Genomic DNA, 18852 nt, shown 5'->3' on the forward strand with positions numbered 1-18852 from the left:
CTCTTTTCTCCCATCCTGATCATTTCTCCAGGAATGGATCTGTGCATTTCAATTCCCTTTTCCTTCCTCCAACAATTCCCACCAGTCCAGACCTAAAGCTGACACAAGAAATGCTGGGTGGGAGTGCCCACAAATCCAAATCCAGACCTTGCCGTCCCTAAACCAGCAACTCCAAACACAATCCTGGAAAATTTGCATTAATTCAAACCTAACATTTAGGACACACCAAATACTTCAAAAGGCCCAAGAAACATCCTCTTGCCTTCAGCTCCCAGGAGGGTTTTTGCTTTCAACTCCCATGGATTTGGGGATCAAGGGATTTCCCTGCAAAAACCTGTGCAGTGCACGTTGGAATGCCCAATCCTGTGAATCCAAGGAGTGTTAAAAACTTAGTCCAACCTGGGCCACCATAAATTTGTGCCAAATATCCCCAAACCCTTGGGTTAACAGAATCCTCTGTACTGCATTCTTAGTGTGGAAAGCCAGGAATTACTTTATTATCCTACCTCCTTTTTAATGAGTTGTATCAATTAGTCATCAGCAGGGACCACTTTTAGCCAGCTTCAGTTAAGTTTCAGATTTCTTGTTGTTTTGATCATGAAATAGCCAACACCTTAAGTTTGGCAAATTAAACCTGAAATTTTTAAATGAACAGATCCTGAGGGAACTGGTGATTGGCTATCTTGGATCTTATGGCCCATCAAGGAGATGGATTAGATTTACCCACTGATTTCGGTGTCAAGGGAAACTCCAAGTTAAGAATAATCAAAATATGAACCAGTTCTCATGAAACTCAGCTTTTCAAAACTTTATTCAGGATAAAAAAGGATGAGAATGACCTTGGCAAATACAATAAAGAAAAAAAAAAATCTATGCATATCCCACAGTGATACAGACCATCAGCAAGACCACTTCTCTCATATTTCTGCTTTTTGCCTTCCAAGAAAAGGACTAAAACTTGAAAAATTGAGTAGTATTTCAACTTTGGAGCATAGTATTAAAGAACAAGTTTCAGAAACACACATCAAAAAATTCAAGACTTGAGGCAAATGTCAAATTAATAAAATTAATAACAGTATTATCTAGTTGAGGTTCCTTAAATTAACTGTAGTATCTTTGCTTTTTAATTCTTGCTGAAAAATGAACCTTTTAAATACACAGTACCCACCTGTTGTAGTGGCACAAAAGAAAACACAGTGAGCTATAACCTTGAACCCCTACCCAGTCTTTAAAAAATTGCTATTGTACATTGCCACCTGTAGCTACCTCAGCACCCACAGTACTTCACACATGACTAAATACCCTTCCAGTCACTCTGATGTCATCACCAGAACAAGGTTTTTAGCTCCCTAGACTCCTTGCAGGACACCTCTAACCTCAGCAGCATCTCTGCTGGTCAGAAGCAGAAGGTTGGGCAGACAAGATGCCTGCAGTGTCCTAAAAACTAGGTAAAAGGCTGCTGTAAAAAAAGGACATTAAAAATAAGAATTGAAGCTGTAGTAAACAGCTTCAAGGAAACAGTTTTAGACTCAGTGAGACACTTGAATTTGCTGTCAGTTTGGTGATTTAAGGCTGTTCCCATGCATCCTTCCCAAGCAAACGCTGGGAAGCTTTGCCTGATTGAGACACGGAGGCGATCGGGTGCTACTGCACCCAGAGCAGGGCTGCCTGCCAAAACACCCTGACAATGAAACCTGGGCTCTCTTCAGCCCAAATCCACCTCTGGGAAACAATTAACCAGAAAATCTCATCCAGTTTTCACCCAGCATTTTCTTTCACTGCACAGGGCATGCAGAAGAACTGCTTTTGTACTCCTATGCCATCGCCCAGTACTTAGGAGTAAATACAAAATTAATAATTTTTTTTTCAGTATCCCACACATCATCAAGCAAAAAATTCAAGGTACTTGTGGAACAGTACCCAAAGCCACCTTCTGTAGTTTCTTTCATTGCCCAGGGATGAGAACTGTGACCAGATGGAAAAGTGTTTGCACTTAAGAGAGTCCATTCCAAAATACAAAGGAAACCAATTTTTTATCACTGCCTACCTCTCTGTTTTGATTACGAGGCAGCTGCAACACCTTCAGCCATAAATGTTCATTGGCATCCTTCAACTCAACAAGCATCTTTAAACTGATGTTGCAAAGGTTATGAGTACAAGGCAAACACTCCTGGCCCTCAGAGCTCTGTAAGGATTACAATTTGGCATAAGCAAGGTGAATAATCCAACACTTGTCATTGTTTTCATAGTTCATACTGAATAAAATCCTGGGTATGCACAGTGTTAGGAAGTAGGATATTACTGCCACTTTATTACAGCACTAAGAAAAAGCATAAGTGAGTGTGTGCTGCCCTGAGCAGCTGCACTGTCCTCCCTGGACATGGAGCACACAACACAGAGCACGAGGCATCATCACCTCTCCACACACAGGTTTAGCACAGTTACGTGTCTTACTTGCCAGAGAGTAAGCATTTCAAAATATGAAGCACTTCAAAATATGAAGCATTTTTAATATAAATGTATTTTCCCAGCACTGTGCATCAGCCACCTCTGTAACTTTGTCCTGTTCACCATTAAGTTTTTTTTCTTTTCCCTTCCCTTCTACACAAGATCCCTGAATGACAGTCATGTTTAGAAGGAGAACCTCATGTCCTTGGCATAGCCCAGTTTGTCCAGGTTGGGAATGCAAGCATACTGGATCATTGGAGGAGGTCCACACATGAGGATCAGAACATCATTCTGAGGTGGGGGCAGGTGGTCTCTGATCATCTCTTGGTTCACAAATCCTTGGCTGTAATCCCAATCTGTTAAAAGAAAATGAAAGTAGGGGAAGGGGAATGAGGTAAAAAGGAGGAAAAGAGAGATACAAGTCACTTTAGAAAGGAGAAATCCTGCTGATGAAGTTGTTCCCAGTTGGAACACTTACAGTGAGAGTCAGTTTTACTGGGATTCAGGTTAACCATCACATGCCCAGCCCGGGATACAGAACAAACCTGTGCTGCTGCTCACCCAAACTTTTGGGTACCATAAAACTGACACATTTTTTTATCCCAGTTTTGGTCAGGCTTCACTTATGACAATGAAAGTCTGCAGAACAGTCTTGAGGAGGTCCAAGGAGGAACTCTTATCCCAACTGGTAAGATCAGGTCACGATTTCCCCAAAGAAGGAATGGCAATCAGAAATTCCAGGAGAACACTGATTGCAGTGGATGACACAACAGAAAGAGAGCCTTCCCTCGAGATACCAGAGGTGTATTCTTGGTCACAAGGAAGAGGAAGTACATATGGCTTTTCCTTCTCTGCCCCAAACTCCCACTGAATATGAGTGTGAATTTGATGTGGGTGGGCATAACAAGGAATGGTAAGGAAGCAAAGCCACAAGGAACGGCACTGTTTAGCCTTCTCTTCCTCAAGCTTGTTCACCAAGCTTAGGCAGGGATCTGTGCCCATGAGCTCCACAGTGCCTCTGGCACTGCAGCTGCCTCAGAGCAGGCTCCAAACACAAGGATAACACATTGTATTTATGTCTGTGGGGAAGGAGAAAAGGTCACCCTCCACAGAGGACAGTGGTAAATCTGCAGGTGTAGCCATGGGAGGAACACTGCACTACCACTGGCCTGAGGTGAGCTTTGGAAACCCTTCTCTGCTCACACCAGAGCCTGTGTGCATCCCTGTGTGGAGAATGAGGCTGCTCAGACATTCACTAAGCAATGAATGCACTAAGAAATGAATCATGGAGCTCAGAAATACACCCATGACACAGCATGTCTCCTGTAAAGCACACTGATGCTCCTGAGTCTCACAAGCAGTGGCACTCCAGGTCTTACTTTCAGGCGCCGTGTCCAGCGTGTACCAGCACTTGAAGCGAGCGGGATTCTGCGCCTGGATCTCATCGAGCTCGGAACGTAACAGGATATCCTTCTCAGTCTGCAGGACAGGAAAACAGTGATCACACCCTGCATGTGAGTGCAGCCCTCACATGGCCACACAGCAGCAGCTACTGCACAGCCCTGAGAGATGGAAGAGATGGTTCAACTCCATTTCAAAGGCTGAAGAGGCCAAACCCAAGTTATTCCCATGCCTAGCCTATGGCAGAGCTAATAGAAGGCTCATAACTTTCCAAACCCTGACCATGCAATGCCTTCCCTCTAAAAATAAAACAAAGCAGAACCATCACTTAATCAGGGAATCAGAAAAATAAAGCCCCTTTTAGCGCTATCACATCATAAAACTAATCATGACTGCACAGAAATATCTCCCTGCCCCTTCATACTCTGCCATCCAGACATGGAAATGCCAGTTTTTTCACCTTCATCAATTCAAGTATATTCAGCATTGCCATATGGAGACTGCTTGGCTTTTAAAAAGCATGTGGAATGAACAACCAAAAGGGTATCAATTTCTGGTTGGAACAATAAACATTACTCAGGGTATCAAGTTTGGCTCCTCCCTGATGCAGCATCACTGAAGGCCAAAGGAAAGCCTTATTTCCCTCAGAGCAGCTGCAGTCTGGGCAGGAAGGAAAAGGGCAGGGACTGAAAGTGCTGCCATCCCCTGCAGCTATAGTATTTGGCACAGAGGTCACCACTAAGTCCATAACTGTGGGGATAAGGAGGAATGTGCAGCAGCTATTACAGAGAAGGTGCTATTCCTGGATCTGCAGCTGTGAGTGCTCCAGAAAAACTCCTACTGGCTCTGGCCAACTCAAAGTGTGCCAGCCAGAAGCACAGTAGGAGCCCATGTACCTTGTTTTAAACACTTTAAAATATTTTTAAAAACTGCTTCCTATTTGTGGAATTACTGGGTGCAAGGACTCTTTAAAGCCGGGGACTGATGTTTCCATAGCTAACAGGGAGGGAACTCTTCCCCAGGCTCTCCCTCCCAGCTGCAGTGGGCTTCCCATGCAACTAAAGCAGCTCCAGCCCTGTGATAGCCATTCTGAATCATTCCCAGCAAATCCTGGCCCTCCTGCCCTGATACCACTGCACTTTATGCCAAATCCAAGGGCTCCAGCCAGCAGCAGAGAGCCCCGGCAGGGCTCCTCAGAACAGGGAATCTCAGCACTTGGATCGTAGCTCCTGGGCAGAACCACCTCAGGCTATAACTCGGCTATCACAGAACTGCCTGGGCTAGAAGGGACCTTAAAGCCCATCCAGTTCCACTCTCCAGCTTGCTCAGAGCCCCATCCAGCCTGGCCTTGGACACTGCCAGGGATCCAGGGGCAGCCACAGACAGCTTCTCTGAGCAACCTATGCCAGAGCCTCATAGGGAACAATTTCTTCCTCATATCCAATCTAAACCTGCTCTCTGTCAGTGTGAAGCCATTCCCTCTTGTCCTGTCACTCCAGGCCCTTGTCAAGAGTCCCTCTCCATCTTTCCTGTAGGCATAAAAATGGCACAAATGAATAAGCACACACTGAATATGAGAAGAAAAATAGAGGAGATCCTAAAGAAGCTAAAACCCACAAGCATGAAGTGAAGCTCACCACAAATAATGACTCAATGCAAACACAAATATTAATTAGAGGGAGAAATTAAAAAGCAGAAAGAGTCACAGCAAAAGAACATCAGGCCAAGAAGGGGTACTGCCCAGCAGCACATCAACACTTGGCTTTTCCAAGAAATCTCTTGTAAGGATTCCATGGATGAGAGCTTCGCTCTGGCCAGTAGGCAGGATGCCACACCTCAAAAAGCAGGAGAAGCAGTGAAAAACTGACAGAAGGGCTGGAAATAAAAGCAGACAGCCAAGAAGAATCATAAGTCTGTAACTGAGGGAGCTGCTGGAGACCACAGTTAGTTTTAGCCTCACCCAAGATGTCCTCTGACAGAAAGATTCCACAGACAAACACTGCTGCAAAGCTGGGGAGTTGAAATTGCTGGAGGAGACAAATATCCACCCCTTTCATGTTTCCACTAAGAGAGACAGTTCTGAAAGTTTGCCCAAAACATTAACAACTTGCACAAAGGAATGCAGGGCTTTAACATTCATAAACTGGATTAGAAACAGAGCAATGAGTCACAGGAAGGCAAACATTAGCAATCCTTTCTGTAGTAATGCTAAACCCTCAATTTATCAATGTACTTTTATATGGGAGGCTTCCAACACTTCAGTTCACTTCTCCCCTCAGGGTTTGTACCTCTGTGATTTCATTTGCTGAGTGGAGTCCTGCCAGGTAAATAAAACACTACAAACAGAAAAAAAGGACAGAATTACCTGATTAGCAAACAGCAGCTGGCAAATGGTGGGGTCATCTTTGTCCTTTATGATTGCTCGAATGATCTGCAGCATAGGTGTTATCCCTGGGGGACAGAGGCAGGTCAGTGATGTGAGGATGGGGAGTAAAAGAAGGGACAAGTGGGAAAATGTAAGCAAATGCATCTAGCAGCTGTCAGAAACCACAGATGAATCCTTACAGATACCTACCAGTGCCCCCTGCAATCATCCCCACGTACTTCACCGTCTTGGTAACTGGTTCAGCTTTCTTTTCTGGCCGAACAGCAAACTTGCCTGAAGAGATAAAGAGATGGAAAACACTGAGGCAAGCAGAACACCTCCTGTTACCCCTTTCCAGCACATCCTGCTAAATTGACTTCATTTCAGCCCTGCCACCCTTCCTTCCCAGAGAAGGGAAAAGGTGAAGATGTCCTGAATTAGAGCAATCCTGAAAGGTGGTTTTAAGACATGAGGTGGTACCATCAGACACTGACAGGGGTTATGACTTACCCCTGATCACAGCCTACATACACACCACCTGTATTTCAATTTGCTCACATCCCACACCCCCCAGTGACATTCACAAGCCCAGATTCTGGAAACAGCTCTACACAAAGGAATTCATCTGCTCAGAGAGTTTATTTTCCCTGAGCAGATTATTTTAAAGAAAAACATAAAGCATGTACCATAGCTTTGGTTTTTTGTTTGTTTGTTTAATTTTTCTCTTTTTGAGCCAAACACAGAGAGTCTGAAACTTCCCAAAGTGTTGGGCTGTATTCACAGCTCTCTTCATCCCGAATGACATGAATGCTACATACAAAGCTCTGGAAAACCACGTGTCAGAGTTCTGCTTCACACAAAACTACTAGAAGGTTTTTGTGACACATTAGTGACTGCATTATACTAACAGAAGATATTTCACATTGACATAAAAGCAATGCCTACTCAAAGTTCATTTTTACTTGGGAAGTTAGCAGTGGACAGTGCAAATACCCAGTGTTTTTGTCAGTGTATAAACTGTGCCTATATAAGCATGGAAAAAACCCATCCCTTACTTGAGAACAGCATCAATAAAAAGCACTTCCATAGTAATAAGACATTTTTCCTGTACTGTTTACTCTGGGTAAATTCTATATTCCAAACCAGCCTTGCCTTTTCCTTTGTACACAAGGAGGCCACTTGGTCCTCTGAAGTCAATGGTGTCCCCTATTTTCAGGCTGTCCAAGTATTGAGACATCTTCCCCCCATCAGGAAACTTGGGATGGACACCTCTGAAGTAGACCTGTCAAAAACAGTAACAAAGCAATTCAGTCTCACAGCTCAGAAAAGAGTACTTGCCCTTCAAATTTTTATGTACAAATACTCTTCATGCAAAGAACACAATTACTCCATAAAGAAATGCAATGTCTGATTGACAAAAGATCAAAATGCCACTCCTGCCCCAATTTTTGGACAGAGACAGTGATTTCTCCACTGTAGGTCTGCAACACAGAAAATATTGATAAAAATCAACACAATTTACACCCAAGTTTAAAAGGGGCTAGAAAATAAAGAAAAAACCCAAAACACTGTGATTCCAAAGACCAAAACTCTAAGAGAAAATCCAGTGCAGATATTAATATTTTAAATTCCTAACAGCTTTAAATGATAGGCAGTCAAGCTACCAAGAGGAAAAATAAAAGTGCATTATCACAAGAGCTAAAATCACATTCTTACCAATTAAATCAATCATTCCCACTGCCTGGAACAGTAATGATAATGATCATCACTCTCAGTGATCATAATTACCAAATTCCATTAGCTTCAGAAGCAGCTGCCCTTTCAGGCAAGGTTAACTCCTTATTCCAGAAGGATTAAAAAGCATATGAACATCTGCAGGTCTACACAGAGGGTGCAAATGATGCAGCATCTCATGAGACACCCTCACTTAAAGAAGTGCCTGCAGAATGCCATGTGGACTTTTAGGTACTGGCACATTCCTAAAGAGAAGCCAGCACACCAAACTTCACATAAAGGCACTGCAAAGGTGGTTCAGAAGTTGCCCAGCCTGGGAACAGAGCGTGACATCTCACCTTGACAACAAGATCCACAAAGCCCTTGTCATCATCACTGGAAACTGGAGTGTAAGGTCTGACAACCAGAGCTCCATCAATCCGTGCAGACAGGTAGATGTGCTGCCCTATTGCAGGGAAAAAAACCCAAAAACTAATTTTCTTTCAAAAGATTTTTCTTTCAGTGGATGTGCTGAAATGCAGCCTCAAAGCTCTAACTACCTTATTTTGGGGCATCACGTCTTCCTTTCTTATTTTCCTGACACTGCCACACCTTGCCAGAGTTGTTAGCCATGCACAGATCTACCTGGAAGGACAGACAACTCCACTGCTAATTCTGTGTGTCAATCATAACTTCATGCATTTACATTTACCAAAGCCTGAACTGTACCCCAGATCCTTCAAAAGATGGGATTTGTCTCTCCTGTACAGGCAAATAAAAGGGACACAGGAGGAGAGAACTGTCAAATGCTGTTCACACATCTTAATTAATGTATTAGCTGTAAACTGCCACAGTTTAGTTAAAACTGAGTTTGTAACTGTTCTTGCTTTGACCACAGATCCCTCACATCCTCCAGGAGCTCTCCAGCTGCCTTTGCTGAGGCTGCCTAGACACAAAGCAGTTTTCTAACCCTGCTATTCCTTCAGTTTAACATGTGAATGCAGCAATCACGTTTCCATCTGTCACACATCCTCTGAGCTCTCTACAGCAGTTTCTCTTCTCAATGTCTACATATTTTTTCCTGAAAAAAGCAAGAAAATAACTAACTTCTATGGAAGGTTTTCCTATAAAATTTCTGCTATTCTGAAGACACCCAAGTGAAGATTACCCAGGAGGGGAAGGAGAGGTTTTGAATTTTGGGGCTTTTTTCACTATTAGGTCAACAGAACAAAGCATCTCCAATGATGGCACAGCTCCTCTGCCTGTTATGGGAACACAACAAAGGGGATTTTTACCAGGAACTGGTTTGCAAATGCTCATAACGACCATATTACACTAGCTCCTGAAACAGCTGACCCTTCAGGCATGCTTACTTCCTTACTTTAGAAGGATTACAAAGTGCTAGGTGAGGGAAGATGTGCTACCTGGTGACTTGGGGAATAAGCAACCATAACTCACCTGAAGCTGTACATGGACATCATATTCCACTAACCCTCCCAGCAGAGCCTACAGACATCCTGCTAGGGCACACCTGGAGGGAGCTGCAGCAGGGAGCTCCTGTTCCTTCTCTAGGGCAGAAGTGGCTGCAGACACAGACCACAGAGCCCTGGTGACCCCTGCAGACTGTCAGCCTGGATAGTGGGGCTGCTGCTGGGGCACACCTCACAAGAACTGCTACAAAGCAGAAAAGGTGCCCCTCCCAGAGAGAAAATGTGCCTTATGCCCTCACCTGTTAGAGCTTTACCCCACCCTGACAGGACATAAGTTGGTAGCCTCTGCACGGGGCCACATACAATCCTCTCCCTCAGAAAGCTCAGAACGAAGCTTTCAGTGGTTTTGGTGATAAAAGGCAAAAGCTGGTGCTGGACTAAACAGCATCTGCCACCCAACTGCAGCTCTGCTGCTGCCAGCTGCTTTTCCATCTTCTGCAGCTTTCAGCTCTCTCTGCTTCCCAAGTCTCACCCTGCAAACCACTCCTCAATGATCATTTTGGGCAAGCCAGGGAAAGGAGCTTTGCTTTCATGGCTATTAAAAAGATCAAGAGATTTTTAACACCCCAAAGAAGAAGGAACTCAACACCTGGAAAAGGTGCTGACAACAACCACAAAGCACAGGAGCCATGGATCACTGCAGCAGCTTGTTAAAGCAGAAGTCCTATTAAACACAAGTCACAATTATGCTCTTTATACAAGCAGGAGGAAACAATGGCACTAAGCTGTTATGGAAGGCACCACACCACGTGGCAGGGCCTTTGGAAACAGCTACCCCTGGGTGATTCAAAACTTCCACGAAATTCAGAAGTGAGTAGATCATCTGGTAAACCACATGTGTTAGAGGAGAAGTGGATGAGAGTGGTGCCCCAGGGCATGGAAAGGGACTGCAGGGATTCAGCCCCATAGGAATAACACATGCTGGAAAGCTGAGATTGGAAAAGTACAAGTGAAGACCTGTGTTTGTTCCTCCACTCTCCACAGAAACAAGCTGGATGCTCACTCACACACACTGCACTTCAGAGCCTGCAGATTACTCACAGCACAAGGATAATCTTGCAGAGCTCTCAGTAACAGACACATGAACAGTATTCCAAATACAAAACACAGGGAAAAAACCCTACAAAATCTCTTATAATGTAATTAATGCACACAACACTTGGATTAATCATAGGGAACATACCTAGAGGGAGACCCAGAATGTGCTCCATGGAAGGGAGAGCAAATCGAAATCTCCTTGTGTCATGACTAACTTCCTGAAAAAGGAAAATCAGAACAGTCAGCTCTGCTGTTGGGATTTAATGTTTGTGATTTCACTTCTAAAACAAGACAAGTCTGGCATCCTGCAGGATTAAGAATTAATGACACTTAATGATACCTGTGTGCAGATTAAGACTAAATGATAACTTTCCAAATATTATGGACATTTACACTGCCTTCTGTAAGAAAGCCACAAGATATAAATTAATTAGCTCTTCAATTCTCATTTCAAGTTTAAATATGCAGGAGTTCAAGGCCAAAGTACTCTGATTCTCATCTCTCAAATTCAGATGAATTAATCATTTCAATGGAAGTAGCAACCTGGTTCCTTTTGCTATGGTAAGGTCCTTGAAGTATTTTCCCTGTAAAAATTGACTTAATCAGTAAATAAAATTGAAAAGAACACTGTGTTTAGATATGAACAAAATTATGACAATATATCCAGTCCTGCTGGGATAATTATTCTAATCTTTACTAGGAAAGTCACACCTTTAATAAAATTTTGGCAATAAGTATCTGAACACTATTTCATATATTATGTAAATTTTAGGTTTCAAAAATCAGGTCATATTCATAGGAATGGAAAACACAGCAAAAAATGAAAAAGAAAGAAAGAAACATCATACAGCTTAATGCCTCATCCAGTGACTTTCTGTTTTTAAGGGTTTTGTAACCCTTATTTTGTTTGCCTAACTGTTTTTAAAGTAACAAATAGAGACAAATTTGTTCTTCACAGTTTGTCTCATCCTCCCTTGCTATGGTCAGACTGATGAAATTTTCCTCACAGTACCTCATTTTAAGGCAAATCATGAAGGAAGAAAGGAATTGATTGGCAGTCTCAGAAGGGCTTCTCTGTACTTATGTCTAATCAGGAGCAGTAACTGCCACTGAAAATTCCTTTAGAAAGACAACTAATGTAGGCTTAACATTGCTGCTGTTTCTGTACAGAAATTTCAGCACTGTATGGAAATCACTGGCTTTTGCCAATAATGCTGCATTTTTATTATGCTGTCTTTAACGGTATGCAGAAAGAACAAAGCTCTGAATTCCCACTGAATCACCTCACCAATTAAAGTCGAGAGAGTTTAGCTGAAGGTGAATAACACAGGTATTTTGGTGCATCATGAGGCAATTGTGAGAAACTAGGAGGCTCAGGGAATCCCCAACACCAAGATCAGCATGCCTGTGCCTCTCTCTGTCACACAACCAGGACACTGAGCCTGTCACCCTGCAAGGTGTCATCAAGGCTGGATTACAGACAGCCTTGGAGCAGGATCCACTTCCAGCACGAGGTCACTCCCCTTTGGCACTGCCCTGAGCACCTGGAAGCCCTTGGCCACACACTTCTGTCTCAAGCTGCAGTGCCCAGGAGTTTTCCACCCTTGCCAAATTCAAAGTTGAAGAAGACTTTTTGCAGGCTGGTGCTTTGCAGAAGCCACTGAAAGGCAACAAATTAATTATGCACACCATTATAAAACCAACCAGCCAAACTGAAGTTGTTGGCTTTTTTAAGGGATGAACTAAATCAGCACACCTAACTATATTATAAAAGATTTCTCCTATGCTATGCACTAGGAAGCAGCCTCAAGACTCCTATTTCTCTGTTTGAGAGACAGGTGTGGCAGACTCAATTTGGAAACATCACACAATCATAGAAGGATTTGGGTGGAAGGGACATTAAAGATCACCCAGTTTATCCCCCCTGCCATGGGCATGGACACCTCCCACTATCCCAGCTTGCTCAGAGCCCCATCCAGCCTGGACCAGGGATCCAGGGGCAGCCACAGCTTCTCTAGGCACCTCACCTAGGGCCTCACCACCTTCACAGGGAGGAATTTCTCCCTCATATCCAATCTAAACCTGCTCTCTGTCAGTGTGAAGCCATTCCCCCTTGTCCTGTCACTCCAGGCCCTTGTCAAGAGTCTCTCTCCGTCTTTCCTCTGGGTTCCCTGCAGGCACTGGAGGGCCACAGTGAGGTCACCCCAGAGCCTTCTCTTCTCCAGGCTGAACAATCCCAATTCCCTCAGCCTTTCCTGACCTCATGAGAAGTAGGGAGCCTATAATAACAGTGTGGTTGCAGCACACCTAGGAAACAAATTCAGCAATGCAGCCCAGCCCAAGCCACAGGGAAGCTCTCAGTTCCCACAAACCCAGGACTCAAAATGACAGTATTTTTTTTTGTTTCCTTTGACAAAGTCAAAGCCAACCTACCAGTGCACCCTCTAAACCTCAAACAAAGCTCTGTTCCAGTCCAAAGTCTTCTGATAAATTTCTGAATAGCTCATAGCCTTAAAAAGTCAACACTAAAAATATCCTCAGGTGTGACTTTACACCTGAGAAGCCAAGATATCTCTCTCATGCTTTTGATAGTGGGTTTATCCAATAGAAACCTAGACTTTTCAACTTTGGGGTCTTTGGCTCACTTCCCACAAGCTTAGTTACCAATTTCTGATGGGAAGATCCACCCCTGAAAGCATCATGACCTTCCTCTAGTATCCCACTTGAGCAAGCATTTAATTTTGTACCTTTACTTTTAAAAGAGAGTAGAGAAGCTGAGACAGCTTGGGTACTGTCAGGACTGCATGACTTAAACACCTTTCTTCCCGGAAAACACTACAGTATATCAATCCAGTAACAGGAACCAGCATCAGCATAGTTCTGGCAGCTGCTGTTGAATACCACTGACCATGAAAAAGCTGCCTGCCCTGCCCAACAGCAGGACTTGTGTCCCTTAGCCCAGTCAGTGGTGCACAGTTTGGGAATTTCTGCTGACACACGTCACTGAGAGTTTGATCATTTACAAGGAGCATTCTCCACTCTAAGCTATTTGGAAACAAGCTGCTTGCAGAACTGCAAGTTACACCACACAAAGAGCTTTTATAAAGAAGTCGTTTCCTCAAGACAAAACTGTCCACCCTGTTGGGACATCACCCAAGGCTTCAGAAGCCATAAGCATTTCACAGGGCCCATGGAGAGGTCATGCTCAGCACTGCACATGCACCTACCTCCTTATCAATCAGCCTCAGTGCATACTTCACTTCTGGGTCCTTGAGGGTAATTGCAGGCTGGGGATTCCTGAAGAGCCTCATGAAGGTGGTGTAGATCAGCCATATTGGGTATGTCACAACCTGACGCAACTGCAGCAGCACAGAAACAGTGTCAGACGTGTGTGCAGAATGAGTTATTTGGGTGACAGGGAATAGGGTGCTATGCCATGGCACTCTAACCACCAAAAAGTTTATTTGAGCAGGAAGAGGAAGCATTATTTAAAAAAAAAAATAAATCCCAAACCCACAGATTTGCTTTATGAAGACCTAGCATCACTCCTGTGTTGAGGCACTTGCACACCAGCACAGGGCTGGCAGCTGGACACAAAGTGAGGCTGTCACAGCTCCATATCCCCAGGTGCCCTGACAGGGAGGCTGAATCCCCATCTCCAGCAGGCACATAGACACATGTATCACACGTATCCAAATACACACAGAACACCCTGAGTTGAGAGGGGCCCATCAGGATCATCCAGTCCAATTCCACACAGGACACCCCAACAATCCCTGAGAACGCTGTCCAAATGTTCCTTGTGCTCTGCCAGGCTTGGGGCCGTGACGATTCCCTGGGGAGCTCCAGTGCCCAACCACTCTTTGGGGGAAGAACCTTTTCCTAGTATCCAGCCTAAACCTGTGGCAGACCACACTGATCAACACAGCCAGACACCCACAGACAGCCCCGACAGGCTCATCCTGTTCCTACCCCCAGCGATTGGGAATTCCATACACACACACCTGTACGATGTGGATCCCCCAGCAGCTGGCTTTGCCCTGGCAGAGTGTGCCCACTCTCCAGGCTCCCCAGCTGCTGCCATCTGGACACAGGGGCCACTGTTGCACAGACCCCGTCACAGGCCACTCCACGTGCTGCAGACACCCCGTAATTTGGGGTCTCACACATGAGCACAGACCCCATTCTCTCTCTGGCAGCTGAGCAGGGGGGCTTTGCCAGCCATGCCACGCTGCTGCTGGATGCTGGCACCATGCACACACCCTCCAGCTCAGAGTTTGGGTGCAGGCACTGGCATTTCCACCACCACAGAGCCATGCATGCAGAGCAGCAGCCCTTCCCTGGGAAAGCAGCTAAGCTGCAGGACACAGCCAAGGGACAGCCCTTCTTGTGCCTTTACCATAATTTCCCCCACCTCTGAAGCCCTATAAAACAGGAACAGATTATGCTCTGACTCCCCTCCACCCTCTTCACATTGGGGCAGGAGAATAAGCTGCACAACTACTTAAAAAATCCTCTCTGACTCAGTGATTTATTATTAAATACTTCAACAGAGGAGAGGGGAAAAGCATGACTATAGCAAAAATAGAAAAAATGAGCTCAAAGTTCTGCCTGCTTAGCTTTCACTTTCATTTTATTTTAAAGGGACCTGAACAATATTTTAGAATAGCATTTGTGCAACTGTGGCAGTCCCTCAGGAGGCTATAAAAATTTCCTACATTATTAATAATAAAACTGTGTAACAGCATAAATTCTCTCGTCCTAAAGTGCTGCTGTGCAGGTTTAAAATGTATCATCACTGTGTACAGCCTGAGGGGACACCATGCCATACACACGCTGCACTTTTCACTTTTATTTGGGAATACTGAAATAGCTCCATAAAGGTTGTTTCTGAAGAAGCTGAAGTTTACAGGAAAATTATTCCTTGACTCTCATAGATCCATCAGATTACTGCAGCCCTGGGAAGAAATTTTGGTATTGAGTCACAAAAAAGGGCAGAAGGAGGGAAGCTGTTCAAGGTGACAGAGCAGCAAGTAAACTCCTTAATGAGAAATTAACAGGTGAGTGAGGTCTGGAGGCAACAGCAAGCTGACTTTGCAGCAGGTGTTTCAAATGAGACATTAATAAGTTAAAACAATTTTATTTCCAAATGTGGCTATCTCAAATGAACCAAAAAATAGAGCTGCTGTTATCAGGCAATGAGAAATAATTTTAACACAGCACTAACCTCGTGGAAAGCAATTTGTTATTCATGGTCAATTAGTGCAAAAGTCTCATGGGATTTGGCCTGTAAAGACAGAGCACACCCCCTAATTCAGAAAGCTATTTTAGTCCCTTACTCAGATGTATCACCAGGTGGGCAGAAAAAAGGGGAAGAACTGAAGGCTGAATGCTTACAAAAAGCCATGCTTGCTAAGAAAAACATTCTCTGGGTTAAAAGTGACCTATATACTCTCACCACAGGGCAGACCAAGATGTAAATGAAGAGAACTGCACAGCATCAGGTCTCCAGCAGCAGAGAGCAACAGGCTGACCACAAGGCCTGGGAATCACTAAATGGGGACCTCGTGACTCATCATTTCCAGCTGCACTAATCTTTGCAAACAGACAAGGCAGAATTAGTAACAGAGCAGGAATTTTTATTAATGGAAAAAGGGCTCTGTGCGATAACAAAGAGAAAAGCCATGGAGACTGCAGTGCCGGGCGTGGTGAGCACAGCACAGTCCAGCACACAGGCTCACAGCCTGACACCCCAGCACTGCCCTGCCCTACAAACACACAAACCAAACCCTGCTTGGGCATGAGACACGCTGTACCCTCGGCTTCACACACCCTGGTTCTGAAGGAATGGCAGCTAACAGATTCCTCTCATCTGTTTCACAAGCCAACGAGAGGATAACGGGATTTCTTCACTTGTGCAGCTTTAGCCTCATCTCCCCTGTTCAATGCACCTTACGAGCAGCTGCACCCAAACGAGCACATGCTGAATCCAGCTCCACCCAGCCCTCTCACAAACCCGAAGAAAAGAGTGTTTGAGCACCAAAGCAAAGAACCGTAAGGGGCAGCTGAGCAAAGAGGGAAGCGATGCGTGCGGAGCTGACAGCGCTGCAGACCCGCTGCCCAGCAAGCACGGCCATAGACAGCATCGGGGATAGTTTGTGTTGGAAGCGACCTTAAAGATCATCTCGTGCCCACAGCGTGGGCAGGGACAGCTTCCACCATCCCGAGCTGCTCTGAGCCCCATCCAAGCTGGCCTTGGACACTGCCAGGGATGGGGCAGCCACAACTCCGGGTAATCGGTGCCAGGGCCTCGCCACGCTCACAGGGAAGAATTGCTTCCTCACAGCCACTCGAGACCTACAGTCTGAAATTATCCCGACGGGGAAAACACCGCAAACGTTCAGAGCCCCCAACAATAACAACAGGAACAATAACGAGAACAGATACCCGCGGGGCTGGGAGGGCAAAACGCCCCGGCCAGGCAGCCGGCACAGGCACCAACACCGCCTGGGCGCGGCAGCCGCGGGACGGCCCCGGAGCCTCCGCAGCGCCGCGGGGCTCCCGGCACCGCGTAGCCCCCGGACAGCGGGGACACCCGGGGACACCGCCCCGCCCCGAGGGCTGCGGGCGGGGCCGGGGCTGCGCAGGAAGGGACCCCGCTCCCGGCCGCCCCCCTGCACTCACCACGCTGAGCTGTGCCCCCATCGCTGCCCCGACACACCGCGGACACCGCCCCACTCCGCGATGAACCGCGCCGGGCCCGCCCCGCCCCGTGACGACATACACAGTGCGGGGCCACGCCCCTCTCGTGACGTCACGAACCGCGATTAACTGCTCATGTCTCGCCCCGTCCCGCCTGTGACGTCACGTCCGGCCCTACCCCGCCATGGCCGCGGGGCTGTCGCGGAGCCGTGTGAGGGCAGCGCGCCCCCAGTGCCCTTCTGCGCTTTGTTAACTGCCTGAGTAATCACAGACTGCCGTGGGTTGGAGAGATTGTCCAGATAATCCAGTTCCAACCCCTCCTGCCATGGGCAGGGACACCTGCCACTATCCCAGCTTGCTCAGAGCCCCACCTGGCCTTGGACACCGCCAGGGATGCAGGGGCAGCCACATCTTCTCTGGGCACCCTGTGCCAGGGCCTCACCACCCTCACAGGGAACAATTTCTGCCCAATATTCAATCTAAACCTGCTCTCTGTCAGTGTGAAGCCATTCCCCCTTGTCCTGTCACTCCAGGCCCTTGTCAAGAGTCTCTCTCCATCTTTCCTCTGGCTCCCCCTTCAGGCGCTGCAAGGCCACAGTGAAGTCGCCCCAAAACTTCTCCAGGTTGATTAATCCCAGTTCTCTTAGCTTTAAGGACTAATTAATGACAACGTTTATCCAAAAAGCACTGGAACTGACCTGTGCAGTAAGATACAGTTTCAGCCAGGCTCCCTTAAATATTGGTTTACACCAATGTGTGAAAATTAGTGACTAATAACCACATGTGTCTTTGTGTCTGTGCTAAACATGAAACACTTTAAATCTCTTTAATTAATATGTCTTCACATGTTATGTCCTCACAACATGCCTTCAATGATTCCTAGACAGTTTCTCCTTACAAAATCAAGAAAGGTGTACACTTGGCAGTCCTAAAAACAAAATAATAAGAAAAATGTCCTCCCTTATCCCCTAGGCTCACACAGAGGTGCTGAGCCCCTGTGTGCCCAAGCAGATATTTTCGTTCATCCTCGTGGTTTGCTGAGTGTGCAGCTGGCTCATCTGGCTGTGAGAACATAAGTCTATCATGATTAACTTATTAAACTTGGGAATTAGCTCTGAGAAGTGAAAGAATATTAACAGACCAACCTAATGCTAAGAAGGTTGTGCCTCAGTCCATGTATGCACATTTAGCTGCAAGGATGGAGTTATTTATTCCTGTTTTTTCTATGACAAGAGCATGCCTGGCTCTGTAATCCTCATCGTTTTCTCTTTCAGGATCACAGCTCCTCCACCAGAAACTCCCCAGTAAGTGCAGGGATTGTAACACCACTGGCTACAGAGAAGGACTCCAGGACCCAGAGGCTGAGGCTTAGGAAAAGGGAGATAACTGAGACAGGCACAGGGATCCTGGAATTTACTGTGAAAAAATCTGGCAGGAGAGGCTCCAACCTGAATATTAATATTTAAGGAAGGGTGGGGACCTCAGTGTACCCATGCCTGGCTTTCACTGTGCTCTGACCTGGCTGGCTTCCAAGTGACCAGCCCAGGCTGTGTCTCCACTGCTTTTCAGTGTGGGTTAGCTTGTGGGTTTTGGCAGCAATAGCCAAAGCTCCCATGGGAATATCCAGCATCCTCAGTGTCTCATAAACTTTCCTCTTTCCATGCAAAATGTGACCCAAAGCCCTGCTCTGCTTTT

The 18852-nt window shown here is 45.8% G+C and overlaps 1 protein-coding gene across 1 annotated transcript; it reads right to left on the minus strand.

Moving 5' to 3' along the window:
* Nucleotides 1-793: 793 nt before the first annotated feature.
* LOC139587888 (NADH-cytochrome b5 reductase 3-like) lies at nucleotides 794-17291 on the minus strand. The gene is made up of 9 exons (XM_071422588.1): nucleotides 17140-17291; nucleotides 13683-13814; nucleotides 10601-10673; nucleotides 8287-8393; nucleotides 7367-7496; nucleotides 6425-6508; nucleotides 6215-6300; nucleotides 3828-3927; nucleotides 794-2804 (listed from the first exon to the last, which is right to left on the minus strand). Exons 1-9 carry the CDS (start codon nucleotides 17158-17160, stop codon nucleotides 2632-2634), a joined length of 906 nt encoding a protein of 301 aa, XP_071278689.1. The 5' UTR covers nucleotides 17161-17291; the 3' UTR covers nucleotides 794-2631.
* Between the last annotated feature and the right edge of the window lie 1561 nt (nucleotides 17292-18852).

This window comes from Agelaius tricolor, unplaced genomic scaffold (genome assembly GCF_023055355.1).
Source record: "Agelaius tricolor isolate 1412-34295 unplaced genomic scaffold, bAgeTri1.0.p SCAF_3, whole genome shotgun sequence".
NCBI lineage: Eukaryota > Metazoa > Chordata > Aves > Passeriformes > Icteridae > Agelaius > Agelaius tricolor.